Source organism: Lemur catta, chromosome 1, assembly GCF_020740605.2.
Source record: "Lemur catta isolate mLemCat1 chromosome 1, mLemCat1.pri, whole genome shotgun sequence".
In the NCBI taxonomy this organism is placed as follows: Eukaryota; Metazoa; Chordata; class Mammalia; order Primates; family Lemuridae; genus Lemur; species Lemur catta.
In genome coordinates, this window is record NC_059128.1 from 28,338,075 (window position 1) to 28,359,374 (window position 21,300).

Here is a 21,300-nt window from a genome sequence, read left to right on the forward strand (position 1 = left end):
AAAAGAACAAAGGCTGAAAACCCAAGAACTGAGTGTCCATCTCAAGAAGCTAGAAAAGAATAGCAAACTAAATAAGAAAGAAGGAATAAATGTAAATGCAGAAATGAATAAAGTAAAACAAAAACAATAGAAATGATTGACATAACCAAAGTTGATTCTTTGAAAAGATAATCTTTTGTTGAGCCTAATCAAGAAAAGACAAAAATAATCCATACCAGGAATGAAAAAGGGAACATCTTGACAGATATTATAGACACTACAAAGATGAAAGAATATTATGAGTTACTTTATATCAATAAATTTGAAAATGAAAATGAGATGGACACATTCCTTTAACAGTGACTCTCATAGCCTAGTTTGCAGACCCCTAAGGGTGTTCAAGACCCTCTCAGATAACCTTTGAAGTAAAAACTATTTTTTGATTTTTCACTGTTTTTTCATTATAATTGATGCAGGTACATGAAAATTCATTGTAGAAAACTGAGAAAAAGCATATAGACAAAATTTAAAATACTACCATGATATATAACAGAATTTAATACTTGGAATATTTTCACTTTTTTATGCATATGAATTTCACTGGAATATGTATGTGTATCTTTCCATTTAAGACTTTTTTTTTTTAATTCAGGATATTATGGGGGCACATTTTGGTTACATGTAATGCTGTTTGCCCCACCCAAGCCAGGGCTACAAATATGTCCCTCCCCCATACAGTGCATTCCACTTCCATCAATTGTGAATTTACCTCTCCCCCACCCCACCCCTACTGGCACTCAGTGAGCATTACTACCATGTGAACACCTTACTGTTGAGCAGTTAGTACCAATTTGATGGCGAGTACATGTGGTGCATATTTTTCCATGCTTGTGATACCTCACTTCGAAGGATGGGCTCAAGCTCTATCCAGGATAATATAAGAGGTGCTAGATCACCATTGTTTTTTGTAATTGAGTAGTATTCCATGGTATACATATACCACATTTTATTAATCCATTCATGTACTGATGGGCACTTGGGTTGTTTCCACATCTTTGCAGCTGTGAATTGTGCTGCTATAAACATTTGAGTGCAGATGCCTTTATTATAGAATGTCTTTTTTTCCTTTGGATAGATGCCTAGTAGTGGGATGGCTGGATCAAATGGTTTCTGTTTTTAGCTCTTTGAGGTATCTCCAAATTACTTTCCACAGGGGTTGTACTAATTTGCATCCCACCAGCAGTGTAAGAATGTTCCAACCTCTCCACATCCATGCCAGCATTTGTTGTTTCAGAACTTTTTGATAAGGGCCATTCTCACTGGAGTTAGGTGATATCTCATTGTAGTTTTGATTTGCATTTCCCTAATGATTAGAGATAATGAGCACTTTTTATGTTTGCTGGTCCTTAGTCTGTCTTCTTTTGAAAAGTTTCTGTTCATGTCCTTTGTCCATTTATTTGATGGGGTTGTTTGAATTTTTCTTGTTGATTTTCTTAAGTTCTACATAGATTCTTGTTATCAGTCCTTTATCAGATGAGTAGAGACCAAATATTTTCTCCCATTTTGTAGGTTCTGTATTCACTCTAATGGTAGTTTCCTTGGCTGTGCAGAAGCTTTTTAATTTGATCAGGCCCCATTTATTTATTTTTGCTGCTGCTGTGATTGCTTTGGGGGTCTTCTTCATAAATTCTTTGCCTAGGCCAATGTCGGAAAGAGTCTTCCCAATGTTTTCTTCCAGAATTCTTAAGGTATCATGCCTTAGGTTTAAGTCTGTTATCCATTGTGAGTTGATTTTTGTGAGAGGTGAGAGGTGGGGATCCAGTTTCAATCTTCTGTATGTGTATATCCAGTTTTCCTAGTTCCACTTATTGAATAGAGATTCTTTTCCCCAGTGTACATTTTTGTCTGCTTTGTTGAAGGTTAGATGACAATATGAGGATGGTTTTATATCTGGGATCTCTGTCCTATTCTAAAGGTCTGTATGTCTGTTCTTGTGCCAGTACCATGCTGTTTTGGTTACTATAGTCCTGTAGTAAAGCTTGAAGTCTGGGCCGGGCGCAGTGGCTCACGCCTCTAATCCTAGCACTCTGAGAGGCCGAGGCGGGTGGATCGCTCGAGGTTAGGAGTTCGAGACCAGCCTGAGCAAAGAGCGAGACCCCATCTCTACTTAAAATAGAAAGAAATTATCTGGCCAACTAAAATATATATAGAAAAAATTAACCGAGCATGGTGGCGCATGCCTGTAGTCCCAGCTACTCGGGAGGCTGAGGCAGTAGGATCGCTTAAGCCCAGGAGTTTGAGGTTGCTGTGAGCTAGGCTGATGCCATGGCACTCACTCTAGCCTGGGCAACACAGTGACACTGTCTCAAAAAAAAAAAAAAAAAAAAGCTTGAAATCTGGCAGACTGATGCCTCCCAATTTGTTCTTTTTGCCTAAGATTGCTTTGGCTATATGAGGTCTTCTCTGGTTCCAGATGAAGCATATAATTATTTTTTCTAAATCTGTAAAGAATGATGGTGGCATTTTGATAGGGATTGCATTAATTTTGTAGATCACTTTTTAAAAATATTGATTCTACCAATCCATGAGGATCTGTTTAGATCGTCTATAATTTTTCTCAGTGTTTCATAGTTCTCCCTATATATGTCTCTCACCTCCTTTGTTAAATATATTCCTAAATATTTTCTTTGAAGCTATTGTGAAAGGTGTTGCGTCCTTAATTTGATTTTCAGCTTGACTGTTATTGGTGTATAGGAATGCCACTGATTTGTGTGCACTGATTTTGTATCCTTAGACTTTACTGAATTCATTTATCAATTCCAGGAGTCTCTTGACTAAATCCTTGGGATTTTCTAGATATAATATCATATCGTCAGCAAAGAGTGAGAGTTTGACCTCTTCTGCACCCATCTGGACACTCTTAATTCCCCTCTCTTGTCTGATTGCTCTGGCAAGGACTTCCAGCACTATGTTGAATAGAAGTGGAGATAGTGGGCAACCTTGTCTATTTGTTTCAGGAACTTTGAATTTGGTTTTCACTTTGTCGCAACTGTAAACATCCTGAGAAAATTAATATTACAGAACTCAGTAAAGAAATGCTGTTTCACATTGCAAATGTACAAAAGGAGTCTCTCCCAAATTTATAAGCTAAACAAATTTGCATTTTGTTTAAAGAAAGGTGCACCTTTAGATATTTGTATTACACTGTAGAATTACCACTGCGATATCTGTGGAACATTGTATTATTACTAATCATTGGTCTACAACTGAGAAGTGGTGTGAGAGTATACTCATTAGTAGTACAGATGACCCTTGAACAACACAGGTTTGAGCTGCATGGGTCAACTTACATGCAGATTTTCTTTGGCCTTTGCCACTCCTGAGACAAGACCAACGCTTCCTCTTCCTTCTCTTCCTTGGCCTACTCAAGCTGAAGACCACGATGATGAAGACCTTTATGATGATCCACGTCTGCTTAATAAATAGTAAATATATTTTCTCTTCCCTATGATTTTAATTCTATTCTCTAGCTTACTTTATTGTAAAAATACAGTATATAATACATACACAAAATACATATTAGTTGACTGTTATCAGTAAGGCCTCTGGTCAACTGTAGCCTATTATTAATAGTATTAAGAGTAAGTTTTGGGGAGTCAAAAGTTACACGTGGATTTTTAACAGTGCAGGGTACTGGTGCTCCTAACCCCCTCGTTGTTCAAGAGCCAATTGTACTACAAACACACAGAGGCACTACAGTGTTATCTGCTTAAGTTGAGTGCTATCCTGGGTTGCTGACTTTATCTGATAAAGATAGGTCAAAAGTATTTGCTTCAAGATGGGACCAGACATCTTGAGTATTCTTATATGGGCCAGTTGTTGATGTATCCATGAACAATGTTCTTGGAAGCAAAAAGGAACGCTGGACTAAAAGATGACTTTTCCCTTTTTGCACAGTATATTGGGCCCTGAAACAGTCTCTTGAAAGTCTTCCAGACAAGATAGATTCATCTCTGGCCACTTGCTGTTAATGTACATCTTGAGAAATTACCAAGCAACCTAGGGATCCTCTTGCATCAAATTATATTTTTCAAGGTATGAAGTTGCCTTTGATAAGCATATATGAAGGGACAAAAATAAATATTTTGTATAAAAAGTGCTAATCGAATACCCAGGAAACCACTGTTCAGTCAGGCCCTTACTTCACAAAGTGCTCCTTTCCACCCTAGCCCTGGGGAAAGTGCACCTACCTGGTGAGATTCATTGGCTACAGGTCAGCAAAGTATTTTGGGATCCTTTAGGGAAAAAAATCCTAAGTAAACTGCACTTTAAGAGTAAGAAGGAAGTTTTAGGGGATCCAAATTTCATGTCAGTAGCCCTTTGAATCTTTGGCTCTGAGATGACTGCAACTCACTCACGCAGGGAATTCCTTTCTCTGAAGATGTGTTTCATTTAACCAGCACATTTCCTGCCACTGTAGAGAAACACTGTTCTTCAAGACTAAATACCACTGTTTCCAGTTATGCCACCATGATCCCAGAAGAAAGATAGCAAATTATTTGGGACTGTGATGCAAAACACAAAGAATCTGTATCTTGCTGGTTCTGGCTGTCACTAAGTTAAAATGATTCATTAAAGGCTTAACAAGTGATTTAATCAAGAGTATGTCTATACTCACTGTAAATCAGCTTGCATGTTCTTTTAAGTATTACTATGTGAAATTACTAGGTTACACACCACAAGTATACTAAACAAGTTAGTATTTGCCTGATTTTGATGACCACAATCCAAATGTTCTTTCCATTTTCTGTATCATAATTTAGTGTGCATTTGAACACATACACATTTTTATCATCCTACGTGTTCCACCTACTATTATATCATGAACATGTAACATTCAGATCATTGCAGAAGGTACAAATTACAATCTTTCTACCAAGGAAAGCATGAAAGAGACCCTCTTTTAACATGAAATGTGTACATTTCTGATTTACTATAAGCTGAATTACATGTTTACAGGCCAAAGCTTGTTTAAAATGATTTCAGAATCATGTTTTAAGAATATTCCATACAGAACTTAATATAGCATACTTTTTCTTAATTTGACAAAAATAGACAGAAGACAAAATGAAAAAAATTTATTTCCTTAGTGTTTTATCCACTGTCAATACTGTATTTTTGATGCAATATATTTGCCAAAAAACACCTCAGCCTTTATTTTTCCATTTTAAACAACTACAATATTTACAAGCTGTTTAGAATAACACTCAGACACACACGCACACTCACAGACACACGCAAGTACATATATCCTTATCTCTGGTTTATACTGAGTGCTGGTAAAGGCAATGAATACTTTCCAGAGCCCATGATCAGAAAAGGAAAACCCATTTTCCTTTTTCACACGTACCTTCCTAGAATCAGTTTTAATATTCTTCCTTCCATTTCCTCATGCAGAGCTCATTGCCAGACTTGTATAGGGTTAAAGTAATCAGTTTTTACAATCTACTTTTACTTAAACTATAAGCTTTTAAAAAGCATAAGCAGACATGATTCTCCCTCCCCCACATTATGTAAAAAATCTTGTTCAACCACAAGTACACTAAACCCGAGAGTCATCTGGAGCAGCCATCTCATTCTCTACTACTAGTCTGTTTTGAATCCCAAGGTGTCACCTCATCTGTGAAATAACACCCAGGAATTCATCCCATCACAGTGTTAGATGACCTTTGTTCCTTCCAGCTTGGCTCCACTGAATCATAAATTGTCAGGTACAGAGCTGAGGCATACGAAAAAAGGTATAACCCTATATAATAGGTATAAGTCTTAGAACAAAGTTGTCATATAACCTTGAAGTGACAATCAGCTCTAGTTCCCCCAAAGAATGTTATGTTGATTCCACAAAATGGCAGATAATAAAGTTCAGCTTACCAACAGACATTATTTACCCTAATTGAGAAAGAATACATAGCTTATAGGCAATAAAGAGAAATTCTTATATAATTCTTGACAGATGACTCTGGTGATTCAAAGCAGAAAATATACTTCTGTTTCAAGCAAAATTAGTACTCCACTCATATCCTACCAGATCTATTTGTAGAATAATGAAATCCTTTTCAATCACAATTCTTAACCTAAACATTTAGCAAGTTAAAAATGAGAAGGCCTGGATTTATATCAACCAGATTTTTTATAACAAAAGAGAAATGAAGAAAAAGAAGGGTTAGTTTTTTAATACTTAGTTTTAAAAAGCTATACACATTCAACATAATATTAAAATTTATGCTGCCTAGTATCTAATTTTCCTCTTCCTCCAGACCAATAAAACTCAATATACCACACTTAAGACTGAAACAGAAAGTTCAAAGTCCATTAACCGTTTCCATGTACCATTAGCCTTGATTGACATTATCCTCTCCACTGCTCTTGGAATTAAAGGAAAAGCCTCTAGAATTAAAAGGGGTATTTTATATCCTCTCTGAACAATGTATCATATCAAAAGAAAAAATTAACTCGGTCTGTGTCCATACAAAGTAATTTTATATAATTACACTACAAAAAAGAATGAGGACTTAAAAAAAACAACAAAAAAACCCCAGAAAGGGCTTTGTCCATGAAAATTCATGAAAAATTAAAATAAATATAAAATTAACAATCTGGACAGCCGTTTATAGTTTGTTGCTAGTAAACATAAGTTCAAAGAATTCTCACACAAAATTATTACTTTTTTATCAAGTCACATATTTACTTAAGGAGAAAGGACACTTAAAAGTTAGCAAAGAGGAAAAAAATTTAGACACTGGGTGAGTCCTAAGCTTAAAAGACGCAGTTCTGGACTAATGACTCAATACAGCAACCCACCAGAGACTTGCTAAGCAGAGGCAGGAGGGTGCTGCTCAGAAGCAAAGTGGGATTAATTAAGGCTAAGTTACCTTTGCTTAGATGTGAGGCCGTTTCTTATACTTTGACATGACACACAAAAATTAATCTAGAAAGAAAAACACATCTTAAGTTATACTTTCCTACATAAAACTTACATTTTCGTTGTCTGACATTTAGTACACTGAGTAACTTTCCATGTCTTGCTAAGGACAGGAATATTGTCTGACTACTTCTATTGCAAAAATTAGAAGTATGTCAGATATACTTGAAATATTTTTCAAAATACTTCAAACCTAATGGATTTTAATCCTCTAGTAATGGAAACTCAAAGAAGGCAGAACGCTGATTTAAGTTTGTTCATTAATTTCCTAAAAGGTAATTAATCCTTGCCTATCTTAAAAAATACACATACTGCCTTACCACCTACTCCCCCAAGTTCCTTAAATATCAACATCTTATATTAACCTAGATTCTTGGAAAAATTAAAGTTCTTTAGCAAAAAGTCAACATTTAAATTTTTAGCCAGTGTTGAAAATGGTGTAAAAAAAGAGTTCACACCAAGGTGTACATTGGTAGATTAACCAAAAGCTTAATTAGGAATTATAAAATGTTTTCTGCTACTGAATAAAAGGAAAAAAAGCAACAATTAACAACTCATTCTAGGATCGCCTTTTTCATGAAATGGGGGAAAAATAAAATCAAACAAACAAGAAAAAGGCAGAAAGATTACAATCATGCAACTCTATTTAAAGGAAATGAATAAAATGCTAGTGTTTTAATTGTATCTTTTTATTTTCAAATTATGGAAGCCAAAATTTTGGCAATTATGAACTGAAGACATTAATGTATACTGGAGTCTTATACATTACTGAAGAAGGTTAAGCAGAGAATCAAAACAAGTAGCTCACTATTCTCTGGGAGGTGAGGAATAAGACATTTATGATCAATTTAATTAATTTTCATCACTTAAGTTGTTTAGGTGTTTCTTTTTATATGATAATTTAGATCAAATTATTCTTAAGACATAAACCTTTCTTTAATTATCACTATTTCCCCTGGTGCAATTATTTAAAAAGTATTATAATTTTTAAAAGACTATCAGTTTTAGACTTTAAAAATAACAGGGCTTCTCTTAGGGTTTCTAATTTATAAATTCACTAAAGAGTTATATAATAACAAAATTTAACTTGTTTTGAGAAAAATGTCTATCAATTGCTACCCCAAATCAAAACCCAATATATATGCTCCATATAAAATCTAATCTCATACTTGAAATATGACTTTTTCAGAGTATGTGATGTGTTTAACAATTTTTTGGAGGAGGGGCTAGGAACAACAAAAATTCTACCTCTTCTGATTAAATCATCTGAAGATTTTTTTTTTTAAATTCTGCATGAGAAAATGAATTACCTTCCATTTAAGAGTGAAAAGGCTGCACTTATCTCTTATCTAGGCAATGAAAGGGTAATATTCACTTCAGAAAGAGAACAAGCATCTGGGAGCATAGTCCCTTTGAGAAGATTTTAAAAATATATGTATGCAGATAGACAGATAATATATTGTTTCACAAAAAAAAAAAACCCAAAAAACCAAAAACAATACTGAACTTTAATGGCATACTGTAGATTTGCCAAAATGAGGCAAATACAGAATATAGTAACAGTACCAGAAAACACATTTTTAAATGGTCAATTTAGAAAGAGTACCTTTGTATAAAGGTTCAGTAAATCATTTGACAAGTATTTTTAAACAGTAAATTTTGTGAAGTATGAAGTCTACAGAAACGTCAACACAAGGCACATTAGGTTCTGAATGACCACAAAAATTTAAAATTAGAAATAAAAAGAAAATAAATAGGTTTTGAAGTGGAAATGGATTCGGTACATTAGCTATTTACTTTCTCAGTTCTCATTCCTTCTACTGTAACCTTACGCTATACTGTGAGATCTACATCGGAATTAACAGGAAAAACAGCTTCTCTCTTCTCTCATGTCATCAAAAGATACTTTAAACCTGTGCTGTCCAATACAGCACCCACCAGGCACATGTAGCTATTGAGTACTTGAAATATGGCTAGTGTCACATATTGAAATAGTAATACTTTGGATATACTGGATTAAATAGAATATGTTATTAAAATTAATTTTACCTGCCTCTTTTTACTTTCTATTCACAGGGGGTAGAAAGATGGCTGCTCCTAAATGCTCAGAGAAGATGTACAATGTTCTTTGGAGTTTCACACCAAAATGGAAAATTTTCTTAAGGATTTAAAAAATGCTAAGTTGCAAATTAAATCTAAATTGCAGTTCCCATGTAGCCCAATTGTAAATCTGAGTAATATATTTCCCTGAATACATGCTTTTTAAAAAACCAATAAAATTTAAGTTCTGCAACAACATATGAATTAAGTCAATTTCACAGTTATAAATATTTTCAAATTACAGCTACACACTATAAATTACAGGAAATAAAATTCAAGTAATAGAAAAAGAAGAGGGGGAAAAATAAAAAAACAAAGTTATTATTAAAGAGGGATATAACAATAAGAACTGCACCATTTGGAACATTTTTTTTGAAAAAAATTTTACTTGATTAACTGAACTGCATGTAAATAACTTCAAGAGCTAGGAACTCTTAAAATAAATAAAAGGCAATTGATCCTTTCTTTAAATTCCTGGATGTTCATCTTCTTCTTTGAAAAGCCGAAGTATTTTCTTCCCAGAAGTGACCCCAGCAGAGCTTGCCCCGGGTGGAGAGAACCAGGGCACGTGGAGCTCGTCTGAAATGTGGACACGGTAGCTGGCAGTGGTGTTCACGCGACCGATCACTGACTGGTGGCTCCGGGAAATGTCAATGACAAAGCTATTATATCTTGAGATTTCAGATTCATTTTAAAGAAAACATCCAATGTACTGGCATGAAGTACAGACTACTAACAGAAAAGTGAGCAGCACAGTTTCTGCTATTTATGTTTATAAGGAAAGGGAAGGGGTTAATTCCAAAGGCAATTTAAATAATGGCATTTTATTTTATATATAAATAAATGTTCTGAGAAATCTCAGACTTTAGTGCATTGTTGTAAAAAATTAGTGCAGATTTTTCATTAAAGTTTTTAGCGCTCAAGGAATAAGATAAATCTATGTCTATTCATAGTCTCTTTCACTGTACATTAAACTTTTATACTGCTATATGTCAAACTGAATGTGTTTCTACACTGGTCTGATTTTAAAAATCAAGGTAATTGGATTTCATGTTCTATGACAAAACATGGCGATTATTTTTGGCAAAGAAATTAGAAAAATATGAGCTCATAGTTTAGAAATGAAGAATTTGTTGATTTAAAGCATAGGCAATGCATAGGAAAAACTTTTTTTAAGGATGTATTTTAACTGAACTTTATCCTTCATGCAAAGTGTTTTCTTAGCAGCTAACTTAAAAAAATATTCAGCTTTATTTGGGGATGGAACAGTGACAGGAGTCAGGGTGAACGGCAAAAGAGAGGTGCTGAACCAAGCTCACTGTTTTCAAGTCTCTCCCACAGAGGATCAAAGTGATACCTGCAGGCATCTTCTGCTTGCTCCTCTCTTTCCAACGTCTTGGAATTGAGAGGGAAAAAGAAGTGTAGTTATAAAACACTGGCTCACACTTCAGCCCCGAGTTCTAGTACCCCAGTTTCAATTACAGTCACATATTTATCATCAATCTGGACCAGAAGCACTGCCTTGTCGATGTGGGATCTAGTACCTGGATCTCTGCTGCAAGGCACCCATCGGTGAATCACCTAACAATTTAGAATAAAACAGGAAATTAGTGCTAGAGACCTTGAATATACTCACAGACTTTTATCCCTTACTGAGCAATTTTAAAAATTAAATATAAGTATATAAAGCAGCTCAAACCATGCACACAAGTCAGTCAGACTATAAAAAAGTCACACCACCAGACAGTTAGCTTCATAAAACAACTTACATGGCCTTCCATGCCCTCCTGAGGACTCCAATCTTTCCAGCTATTTCTCCCAGCTTTTAACCGAATTCCCTCATCAGGCCACTGTAGTTCTTTCCTTTTTGACAGGTTGATCCCTTCCAGAATTTGACTGGGATCCACAATCTATATTACATATAAATACGAATCATTTCCAATTCGTTTTTTTCCTGATGTTGAAAAATTATATATTCCCAAACAAAATTTCTTTCACAGGATTCTTTGTATTTCAAGTTTTTTTTTTTTATTCCTATAATGGAATAAAAAAAAAATCTAAAGAGCCACATCCTGATTTCCTTTTAGCCTACTGGAAGACTTTATTACAATGGCTGAATAGGGTACAAATTTTATCACAGCAAAACTGCTTGTGTACTGTTTTTTTTGTTGTTGTTATTTTATGTTTTTTGTTTTGAGACAGAGCCTTGCTCTGTTGCAGTGGTGTCATCAATGCAGCCTCAAACTCCTGGGTTCAAGCGATCCCCCTGCCTCAGCCTCCCGAGTAGCTGGGACTAAGGCACCTGACACCATGCCCAACTAATTTTTCAATTTTTTGTAGAGACAAGGTCCTGTTATATTGGTCAGGCTGGTCTCGAACTCCTGGGCTCAAGTGATCCTCCGGCCTTGACTTTCCAAAGTGCTAGGATTACAGGCATGAGCCACCGTGCCTGGCCTGCTTTTAGTTTTTAACCTGACAAAACCTTTTTTTCCCCAACATTCAAAAACAGTCTAGTCTTCAGACTAAGTAAGATAAGATGTTTCACAAGAGTTCTTCATTTAACAAATAAGAAACAAAAACAAATGAGATAAGAAACAAAAACAGCACAAGATGATCTCTGGGCTTACTTACTTGGACTCTGTAAATCACTTCCCCCTTTTTGGTGTGTGAATTATTGGCAGGACTTAAGGTGTTCCCTGGCTGGGCATCAGTGGCACTGCTCTGACCTCCCTCTGTCCCAAGAAAGCCCACGAGAGTGTGATGTTTGCAGGCCGGGATGCTTTGGCTGGAGCTGCTGGAAGAAGGGAGGCCATGCTGCACACAGGCCAAGCCGCTTTGACTGGAGGGTTCCATCTGGTTCACCATCGACAGGCGGGACTGGATGGATGATGGCAAGTTTCGAAGTGAAATCTGACTGGTGGAAGAGCGCCGACAAGGCACAAATCCTGTGGTGGACATGCGGAGAGACGAGTGCCGGCTGCTGTAGCAGTAGGAAGACTGGCTGGCTACTGAGGCGCGGGCAGGGGACTGTCTGACCAGGCCTGACTGTACAGAGTGAGAGCTGTGGCTGGTGCCTAGAAGGAGAAGCAGTAACAGCACTCACTCAAAGGGAACATGATGCTTTTGTTTTGTAGTTCATAAGACTTTCTCCCTTAAGCAATTACTTGCTGAACTGACAGAACTTAGTATTTATTAGAGCATGTCGAGAAAGGCAAAAACTAAAAATTAAAAGAAAAAAAAAAGAACTTCCTATCTAAAATTTTTAAAGTTATAAAAAAAAAAAAAAAAAAAGAAAACCCCAGATATCTGAGATTTGTTCTCTTATGTGGTTTTTATAATTTAATTTTTATTTCCTAAGGTTTTTTAAAATTCAAATTCTGGGGCATAAGAAAGACATAATTAAGTATTTTATAGCAAATATCAGGACTTTGGGATAAATTCTAAAATATCTTCCACAGAATGATTTCAGAATAACAAGAATATCGCTTTAATATATCAATAATGAAATATCTTATGAAAATGAGACAATTAGAAACATTAAGAAATACCGCAAATTATATCCCAGTGAGATGTTTATTAAAATAAAAAAAAAATACTGGATGATCTCACTCATGTGGAATCTAAAAAAGTTGGACTCAGAGAAGCAGAGAGTAGAATGGTGGTTGCCAGGGGAGGGGAGAAGGGGGGAGAGATGTTGGCCAAAGGGTACAAAGTTTCAGTCAGCAGGAGTCAGAGATCTGCTGCGCAGCATGGTGACTAAGGTTAGTAATAAAGTGCTGCATGCTTGAGAACTGCTGAGTAGATCTAAAATACTCTTACCATAAAAAATAAGTATATGAAGTGATGGATATGTTAACTAGCTAGATTTAATCATTTCACAATGTATTCATAGATCAAAATATGATATTGCATAACATAAATATTTACAATTTTTATTTGTCAATTAAAAAAAGAGAAATATTTATCAAGGATCTACCATGTGGCATGATCTGTACGCATTGTTTCTCAAGGTGTAGTATTAATATTACTGTCCTTTCAATCCACTGCAATGACAAGCTACACTGCCCATAGAGAGACAGTGGATACCACACTGTGACTTACGTATACATTAAGGGATTACTACTAAATACAAATTATCAGTGATGCTGAAGAGTAGGTTCTTCTGCATCTTTTTTCAGGTGGCTTGATACAATTCTTCAGACTTGTCTCTTTCCTGACTCATAAGAGTAAAGTTTAGAAAATTATCATTAATTATATTGAAAACACAGCTACATGTACTTTTTACCTGAAAATAAAAGGAGCTAATAAATGTAAGAGCAAAAAGTACATTTGAAAAGGTAAATTGAAAGTTTTAGGTTTTCACTTAAAAGTAAAAAAAAAAAAAATTCAATACGTTGATCACACATCTATGTAGACTCTTCATTCCAATTCTACTGGAATTTTTCTTCCTTAAGGAAATGTCTTAAAACTTCTTCTAATCCATGTGAAGCAGTGTGGGAGAGACAACGCTGTGTAGAGCAACTGACCAGCCCTATGGAAGCAGACGGAACCCGATTTCTACTGCACACCAGGAGGCGTGTCGATCTCACGTCAAAGGTAAGTTTGTAAAAGCACACTTTGGGGGCCCTGGGATAGGGAACATTTTCTTAAATAGGATACAAAAAGTACTAGTCATAAAGGAAAAGATTAGCAAATTGTTCTACACTAAAATTAAAAACTTCTCATTGAAAGAAGACAAGCATTTTTCATAGTAAGGGAATGAAAAGTCAAGGGACAGAATGGGAAAAGATATTTTTAGTACAGAAAAATGACAAAGAACTCAAATTCCAGACATAAAATATAAATAATCAATTAAGAAAACGATAACCAAATAGAAAAAAAAGCAAGATACTTTAATAGGCACTTCAGTAAGAGGAGCAGCTGATAAACTCATTAAAAACTTCTAATCTCAGGTATCAGAGCAATGCAAACTGAAAGAATAAAATTAAAGGCGTCCCTTTCTCAAACCCCCCTGAGCAAACAGGGAGCAGAGGTGGGAACTGACAACACTCAAGGCCAGTGAAGGCTTATAAGATGGGCATTTCTCTATATGACTGGTGAGAGCACCAACTGGTAAAAAGAAAAAAAAACTTCACGGAAAGATTTTTGGTATTATATATTATAATTCTCATAAGTTTTGGCCCAATGATTCCATTTTAAAAGTCTCCAGTCTAAGAAAATAATAAGTGATTACAAAGATTTACATACAAAGATTATTACAACATTATGTCAGAAGAAATCAAGTCATTGTCCAAGAGAAGTTTAATAAATTATAATAATGAAATATTAGCCTTTAAAAATAGTATTTTCAAGGAATACTTAATGCCCTGACTATTCACGTCAAATGTCAAGTTAAAAGGATTATGTATGTGATACATATATTTAAATACATAAAAAATGACTAACATAAACAAATGGGATAATGTACATCTGGGAATCAAACATAATATTCTATTTCTCTTTTTTTGCAAGTAGATCATATGTAATCCTCTTTACACAACATACTAACTGGCCCCCACGGCTAAGAGGCTAACATTACACGTATAGCTTTGCTGCACATTACCTAGCATTGGGGGATAAGATGTCACAGGTGGATGGAGTCCTGCTCCCGATCCTTGCCCAGGATTCCCGGTGCTCCCCTGGGACACATTGCTGTGGGGATCATTGGCAGTTGTAGCATTATTACCAGTGCAGGAAGTTCCACCTCCAGCATCAGAATCTTCAATATTGCCACCACTGTTACATCCAGCTCCACAACCTTTCCTTAGCCTAGGAACACATACCAGAGTAGGAAGTGTTATCCCCGCCGATCACTTCAACATGAGTATTTTTTTCTTTTTCGAGATATTCTGAACTGTTAATGTTACTAATGTTCACCTTTGAACATCTTTATGGTGCAATCAATATTGGGAACAAAAGTCTGTTATGTTTGCATCTGCATGGCTTGAAACTGTATCATTCTTATACTCACTGCTTCAAATCTTTCCAATCTACTTCACTTTTATATACGCTATCATCTTTCCTACAACATAATAAAGGACTGTATGTAACACAGTCGTACCATTAAGATCACAGCTAAAAACAGAATTCTTGCCAGTGTCTGTTCAGTGACTCTGAAGTATACAACCCCTGAAAAATCTAATTTATTTATACTGGTTAGTACAGCACACTTGAAGAGAGCTGCTGCAATCATTTTTCCTTTTTATTTTTTTTTAATGTAGGATGACTGAGCAAACCAAGACAGCTGGCCATTTCTCTTAGGAGGAAAGAACTTCTTTAAGGTAATTCCAGCACAACAGATATTCTCTGGGGAAAAAAAATGTCTTCCCTGGCTTCTTTTCTTTCTTGTGTTTGGCTAGGGATTGACAGTGAGCCCATCTGAGAGTTTGCTTCTCTAATCACCAGATTCTGTTTTTCTTAAGCTCTGACAATTAAGAATCTGAATAATTCTTAAGAAATTAAAAACAATGTTCTAAAATTTTTCTTTGCCATGAAACTGTGATGTTCTTACACAAGACATTCTAATTCACTAGACTAACAACAGAGAAAAAATTCATGTGAATACTTGAAAACACTGCAGATTTAAGATTTGGGTGATGTTAGATTGTTAAAAAGGCAGAGTATCTCTAGATTGCACAACCAGAGGTTCCAACACGTGCAGAGTGCTCCCCTAGTGATGGAACAGATGCTAAAATAGAAGAAAGGAATCAACTTGCATGTTTCTTATGTTTTTCTCTTAATCTGCCCTGTTTGCTGGCCCATACATTCTAATAGTGGCAATATGCAATAAAGAGTCAAAAAAATTAAACAAAGGAAAGGGGATTATTCAAGATTCTACCAAATACCAGAACAATGGTTCTTAACCTGGATTGTACATTAGATTTATCTAATAAGATTTTGAAGATAAAACTGCTCAGATTCTATTAGGTTATTAAGCATGAAATGTCTGATTTCCTTAAGTATTAATACTAAGTTTGAGAGTTGATATCTTTGACATTTCACTTTGACACTTCTTGTTTTCTTTTTATTGTGAAGGTACATTGTCATTCTTTCAAATGCATGTGTTGGCTTGACATTATCTTTCAAATTTTTTTTAGAGCCATTTTTGTGAAACCATGGACAAGTCAAAAATTCGAGTTACTTTTTATATGAGTTCCTTTGTGGAACCAATGCAGCGCAGACAGCTCTAAATATCAATGAAATGTTTGGGAAGGATGTGGCTAATGAACACACAGTAGATATATGGTTTGAGAAGTTCCATTCTGGTGATTTTAATCTTGAAAATGAGCCACATGGGCCAGGTGCAGTGGCTCATGCCTATAATCCTAGCACCTGGGAGGCCGAGGCAGGAGGATTGCTTGAGCTCAGGAGTTTGAGGTGAGTCTGAGCAAGAGTGAGACCCCAGCTCTACTAAAAATAGAAAAATTAGCCAGGTGTCGTGGCACACGCCTGTAGTCCCAGCTACTCGGGAGGCTGGGGCAGGAGGATCACTTGAGACCAGGAGTTTGAGGTTGCCATGAGCTAGGCTGATGCCACGGCACTCTAGCCCAGGTGACAGAGTAAGACTCTGTCGAAAAGAAAGAAAGAAAAGAAAGAAAGAAGAGAGAGAGAGGGAGAGAGAGAGAGAGAGAGAGAGAGAGAGAGAGAGAGAGAGAGAGAAGAAAGAGAGAGAGAAAGAGAGAGAAGGGAGGGAGGGAGGGAGGGAGGGAAGGAAGGAAGGAAGGGAGGGAGGGAGGGAGGGAAGGAGGGAGGGTGGAAGGGAGGGAGGGAGGGAGGGAGGAAGGGAGGGAGGGAGGGAGGGAGGAAGGGAGGAAGGGAGGGAGGGAGGGAGGGAGGAAGGAAGGAAGGAAGGAAAGAAAATGAGCCATGTGGGTGACCTAAGACCAAGGTGGATAATGATGAGCTGAAAGCTGTAGTGGAAGCAAATGCATCTCAACGTACGTGTGAATTAGCAGCAAGGTTTGACATTACTATTCCAACAATATTAGACCATTTGAAACAAATCAGCAGGGCAAATAGATGGATAGATGGGTTCTGCGTGAATTAAAGGAATATCAGAAGAGAAATTGACTCGAAGTGTGCCTTTCTTTGCTGTCATGACATAAAGGTAAACCATTTCTACACTGTATTGTTGCATGTGATAAAAAATGGATTCTTTTTGACAATTGCCAAGCACAATGGTTAGATAAAGATGAAGTGCCAAAACACAGCCCAAAATTGAATATTCATCAAAAAAAGCTAATGGTGTCTGTTTGGTGGTCCAGCGTTGGTATTATCCACCACAGCTTCATGAAACCTGGTCAACCGATTATAGCAATGTCTACAGCAACCAACTGGATGAAAAGAGGAGGATGTTTGCAATTAAGTAGCAAAGATTGGTCAACAGAGACAGGCCAACCCTCTTGCAAAACAACGCTCGACCACATGTCACACAAACAACGCTGCTCAAATTACAGAGGCTGGACTTGGAAACTCTACCATCCACTGTCTTCACCAGACCTTGCACCAACTGACTACCACTTCTTCCAGGCTTTAGACCATTTCTTGCAAGGAAAAATACTTAATTCTCAACAAGCTGTGGAAAACGCCTTTCACGATTTCATCACTACTCACTTTTCAGGCTTCTCTGCTGCTGGCATAAACAAACTACTGTTAAGATGGCAAAACTGTGTTGATGGTTTACGTGCAAGCTTAGGTACTGCTTCTTGTTTGAGATATCATAAACTAAATTTTGATTCAAAATTGGACATTTCATATTTAATGACCTAATACTTCCTGAAGTTCAGAGATAATAGGTTTATATTGTACCAAGGCATCTGTTTTTTCTACAAGTTCCCCAGGTGATGCTAATGCACATTATCTAGATAAAAGGGTAATGATACACCGTTACTGAAAACTGCAACCCCATGGCTCACCTGTGCCAGGTTGACACTATGAAGTTTCTGATATTTCCCAAGCTGATAGGTCCCCCAAGAATATCTTTAAGCTGTTCATGGCTGTCAGAATAAGAAGTTGTCAGGGGTGAGACAAAGATCGGGTAGCCAATAGGTTGGTCACAAGATGAGTTTATCATGTTTCTCAGGGCTTGCTTTGCATTTTGGATGCTGCCTCTCTCTGGGTTACGGTTACGTAGAAAAACAAGCTCCTGCTGTTGCCCTGCCCAGAGACCTCGGACACATTCCTTATTGACCTGAAAACCAGAACACATGGGACTTAGGTTAAAGGACCAAGAATAACATTCACAGAAATAGAAGAGCAGATATGGGAAAAATATAACAAACATTATGATACCCAACTGTGAAAAGCAGGAAACAAATATAAGTAGGTCACATTTGAGTGAAAGTTAACCAGTTTTCCTTTGTCAATTGCAGGTTGTTAAATAATAAGCACCTACAGAGCTCCTTTCCCAGCTGTCTTGTAAAAGTATCAAGTAAAATGGCGTCCATTTAGTTCTTCAAATTGGCAAAGTACTGAATTTTGTAAACAAGATAATAGATTTTTTTTATAGAAATGAGAGGTATCAAATTAAGAGTTGAAAGAATGTGACATTTGGGGGTTACTTAAATAATGTAGATAAAAATAAATAAACTATCAAAATAAAAGTTCAGAAATTAAGCCTCCTAAAGATGTTTAAAAAGCCATTAGATGTTTAAAAAGAGATCCTGCCCAAATTGCATGTATGACAGATACTAAGACCTGACATATAACGGACAAAGCACTGCCAAAATTGAAATAAGCAAAAATTTTAAAGATTTATAGCACATGAGAAAATTTCAGAGGACAGAATTACTAACAAAATAAGTCAAATTAAGTGCTCATAAACAAAAAACACTAATGTATTATGGTATAGTCATTTTGCTTCTGTGAAAAATTTCAATTACTTTTTTAAAGTTTGGGTCAAGTTATCCAACTTCCATTTTTTTACACACAAATAAATGCCTCAAAACGTACTTTAATGACCCTGAAGCTCAAGTAGCGTCTGTTGAGCATGATGATTTTATATTCATTGGTGCCATCGTCCATGACATGGCGCAGAGCAAGCAAGGAGGGAGAATTGGCAAGGACTGCGCTCCGCCATGCAGGGTCCCCCTCATGGGCTATCACGAGGTTTTTTTCATGAGATACAATGGCTTCATAGAGCACAGTAGGGTCATCATACTCATCTGGAGAAGTGAAATGATCCTAAATGAAAAAATAAAAAATATATAAAGTTTTTAGGAAAAAAACAATGACTTCCAGGATGATAATAACTTCTATAGTTACTAAGTTACTAATAGAAAGTTCTTAAAAGCTGATTTAATATGAACATTTCATATTAACACATTAATATTGTTAGAGATAAATTACAGGTTCTCAATCACAATCAGGTTACAAGTTCATTCATTACTGCTATACTTATTTTGTAAATTTCTCAATCAATCTAACCCTCTTCTCTAAGTTCTGGATAAACAAATATCATTTGCAGTTTTTATATATTTTCTTTGTTTTTTTCTTTTAGGCTGGTTTTTCATATCTTTTTTCATATGTATATATTTTCTGTTGAAAGATTATTTCTTTGTTAGTTAAGAAAGGCTAAAACTACATAAAAGGTCTTTGTATTGTGTTTCTTCTTAACTAGGCACTTTTCATATAAGGTCACATCTTTAGAATGGTTCTAATATACCATTTTATCCTGCCTCTCATCTAATTAAGATATAGCTGAAAGCTCTGAGCTTTGAGTGCAAAAATTAATGGTCCTAGTCGTAGAGAAGTTAGTAAAGTCTCCCCTGTAAAGGCTCTTGGTCTCAATAACTACTCATTCACGTGATAAATGGTTATTCAGTATCTACTACCATGTGCAAGATTCTGTGGCAAGTAGCACAGAAAGAGGTATACGAAATGCATCTCCCTTTTATAAACCTACAAATTAATAGAGGATACAGGACATATACTAAAATAACCATAACAGAAATCTGAGTTTTTGAAATGGAGTGTTACTGAAGAAATATAAATATTATATTGGCTACCTTCATATTTATAGTTGGGAGGTTGACGATTTTTGTACTCAGGTAAAGTCACTCATTTGTACTCAAGCCAACCATTGACATAGGCAATAATGCCATAGCCAAAGGAATACATTTAGAAAAAGACCCAGCAGGAACAGGTAAGAGTACCGGCAAGGAGAGACTAGAGGTAGAGACCTAAGGCATCCTAAGGCTTTGAACTCTGTGCTCAGTTTCTTCTCAGACAAATGGAGATAAAGTATCTGTCATAACATTTAGGATTAAAGAAGTCTGTCAGAAGTTGTTAGATAATTATGTTATACAAAATACAGTATTTCTTACACGGTAGCTATACAACTGGTACCTTTTGAGAAATTCTGAAGTTTTAAAAACATTTTAATCTGAAGTAATTATCTCCTTTTCATTTAAATGCATTGAATTTTGTCTCAAAACTCTAAAGCTAGTATGAAGAGGGACAATTCTATTTGATCCCAAATGAATATTTTCCCCATCATCCTCAAAATAGTATTCCATTTTTAACAGAGATTTCCAAACAATACATCCTTTATTAGCAATGCTCCTAAAGACTATGAGATGGTAACTTCATTCTAACACTTTAGATCATAGTAAAATCACTTGAAGAGTTAAATTACCTTTTGTTGTTTTTGCGGGGGAGGAGGGGAGATTCAATCAGACTTGAACACAGCAGATGCATTTTAATGAGTTTTATCATGGGGTCTCTATCGTCAGATCTGATAACTACCATCCAGTGGAATGATGAGAGGAGCAAGCACCAGGACTTAATTTCACAGTGTAGTCTTGAAATGATCTAGGGCTTTGGAAATGCATTGTGGGGCCCCGTTTCAATGTTATTACCCCACTAGGATTATTTAACTAAGGCTAAATCCGTCCTAACCAACTATTATTTTACATAACACACAAAATGAAACTCAGTTCAGTAACAGTAGAACTTACAACACTCCTGAGTTGTTGCTATACTGCACATTTGGAGTTGGCTAACATTCATCCAGGGAAGAGGAGTTAATTACAATCACATGAAGTCAAAGCAAGTATTACAGGACCAAAGACCTTTATTTCTAGTTTGTCACTGCTTAATTTTTCTTCAAGTTCATGCCTAGATCAGTCACTCTCTAATATTAATATTCAAATTTACTGTTTGAAACACAGGTTCAGACTTTTAAGGTTTAATATCTTGTC

General features: G+C 36.0%; 1 protein-coding gene across 2 annotated transcripts in view; it reads right to left on the minus strand.

The window, feature by feature from the left end:
* Positions 1 to 5,102: 5,102 nt before the first annotated feature.
* PCNX1 (pecanex 1) overlaps positions 5,103 to 21,300 on the minus strand; it is a 160,979-nt gene continuing 144,781 nt past the window's right edge. Inside the window, exons 31-36 of one of the 2 annotated variants that reach the window (XM_045564689.1) lie at positions 19,052 to 19,282; positions 18,016 to 18,290; positions 14,664 to 14,869; positions 11,693 to 12,135; positions 10,831 to 10,971; positions 5,103 to 10,642 (exon numbers count right to left, since the gene is read on the minus strand). In XM_045564689.1, the coding sequence (XP_045420645.1) occupies positions 10,502 to 10,642; positions 10,831 to 10,971; positions 11,693 to 12,135; positions 14,664 to 14,869; positions 18,016 to 18,290; positions 19,052 to 19,282 (1,437 nt within the window). In that variant the 3' untranslated portion in view covers positions 5,103 to 10,501. The remainder of the gene's footprint in view (positions 10,643 to 10,830; positions 10,972 to 11,692; positions 12,136 to 14,663; positions 14,870 to 18,015; positions 18,291 to 19,051; positions 19,283 to 21,300) is intronic. The other variant, XM_045564698.1, reaches the window with a different exon arrangement.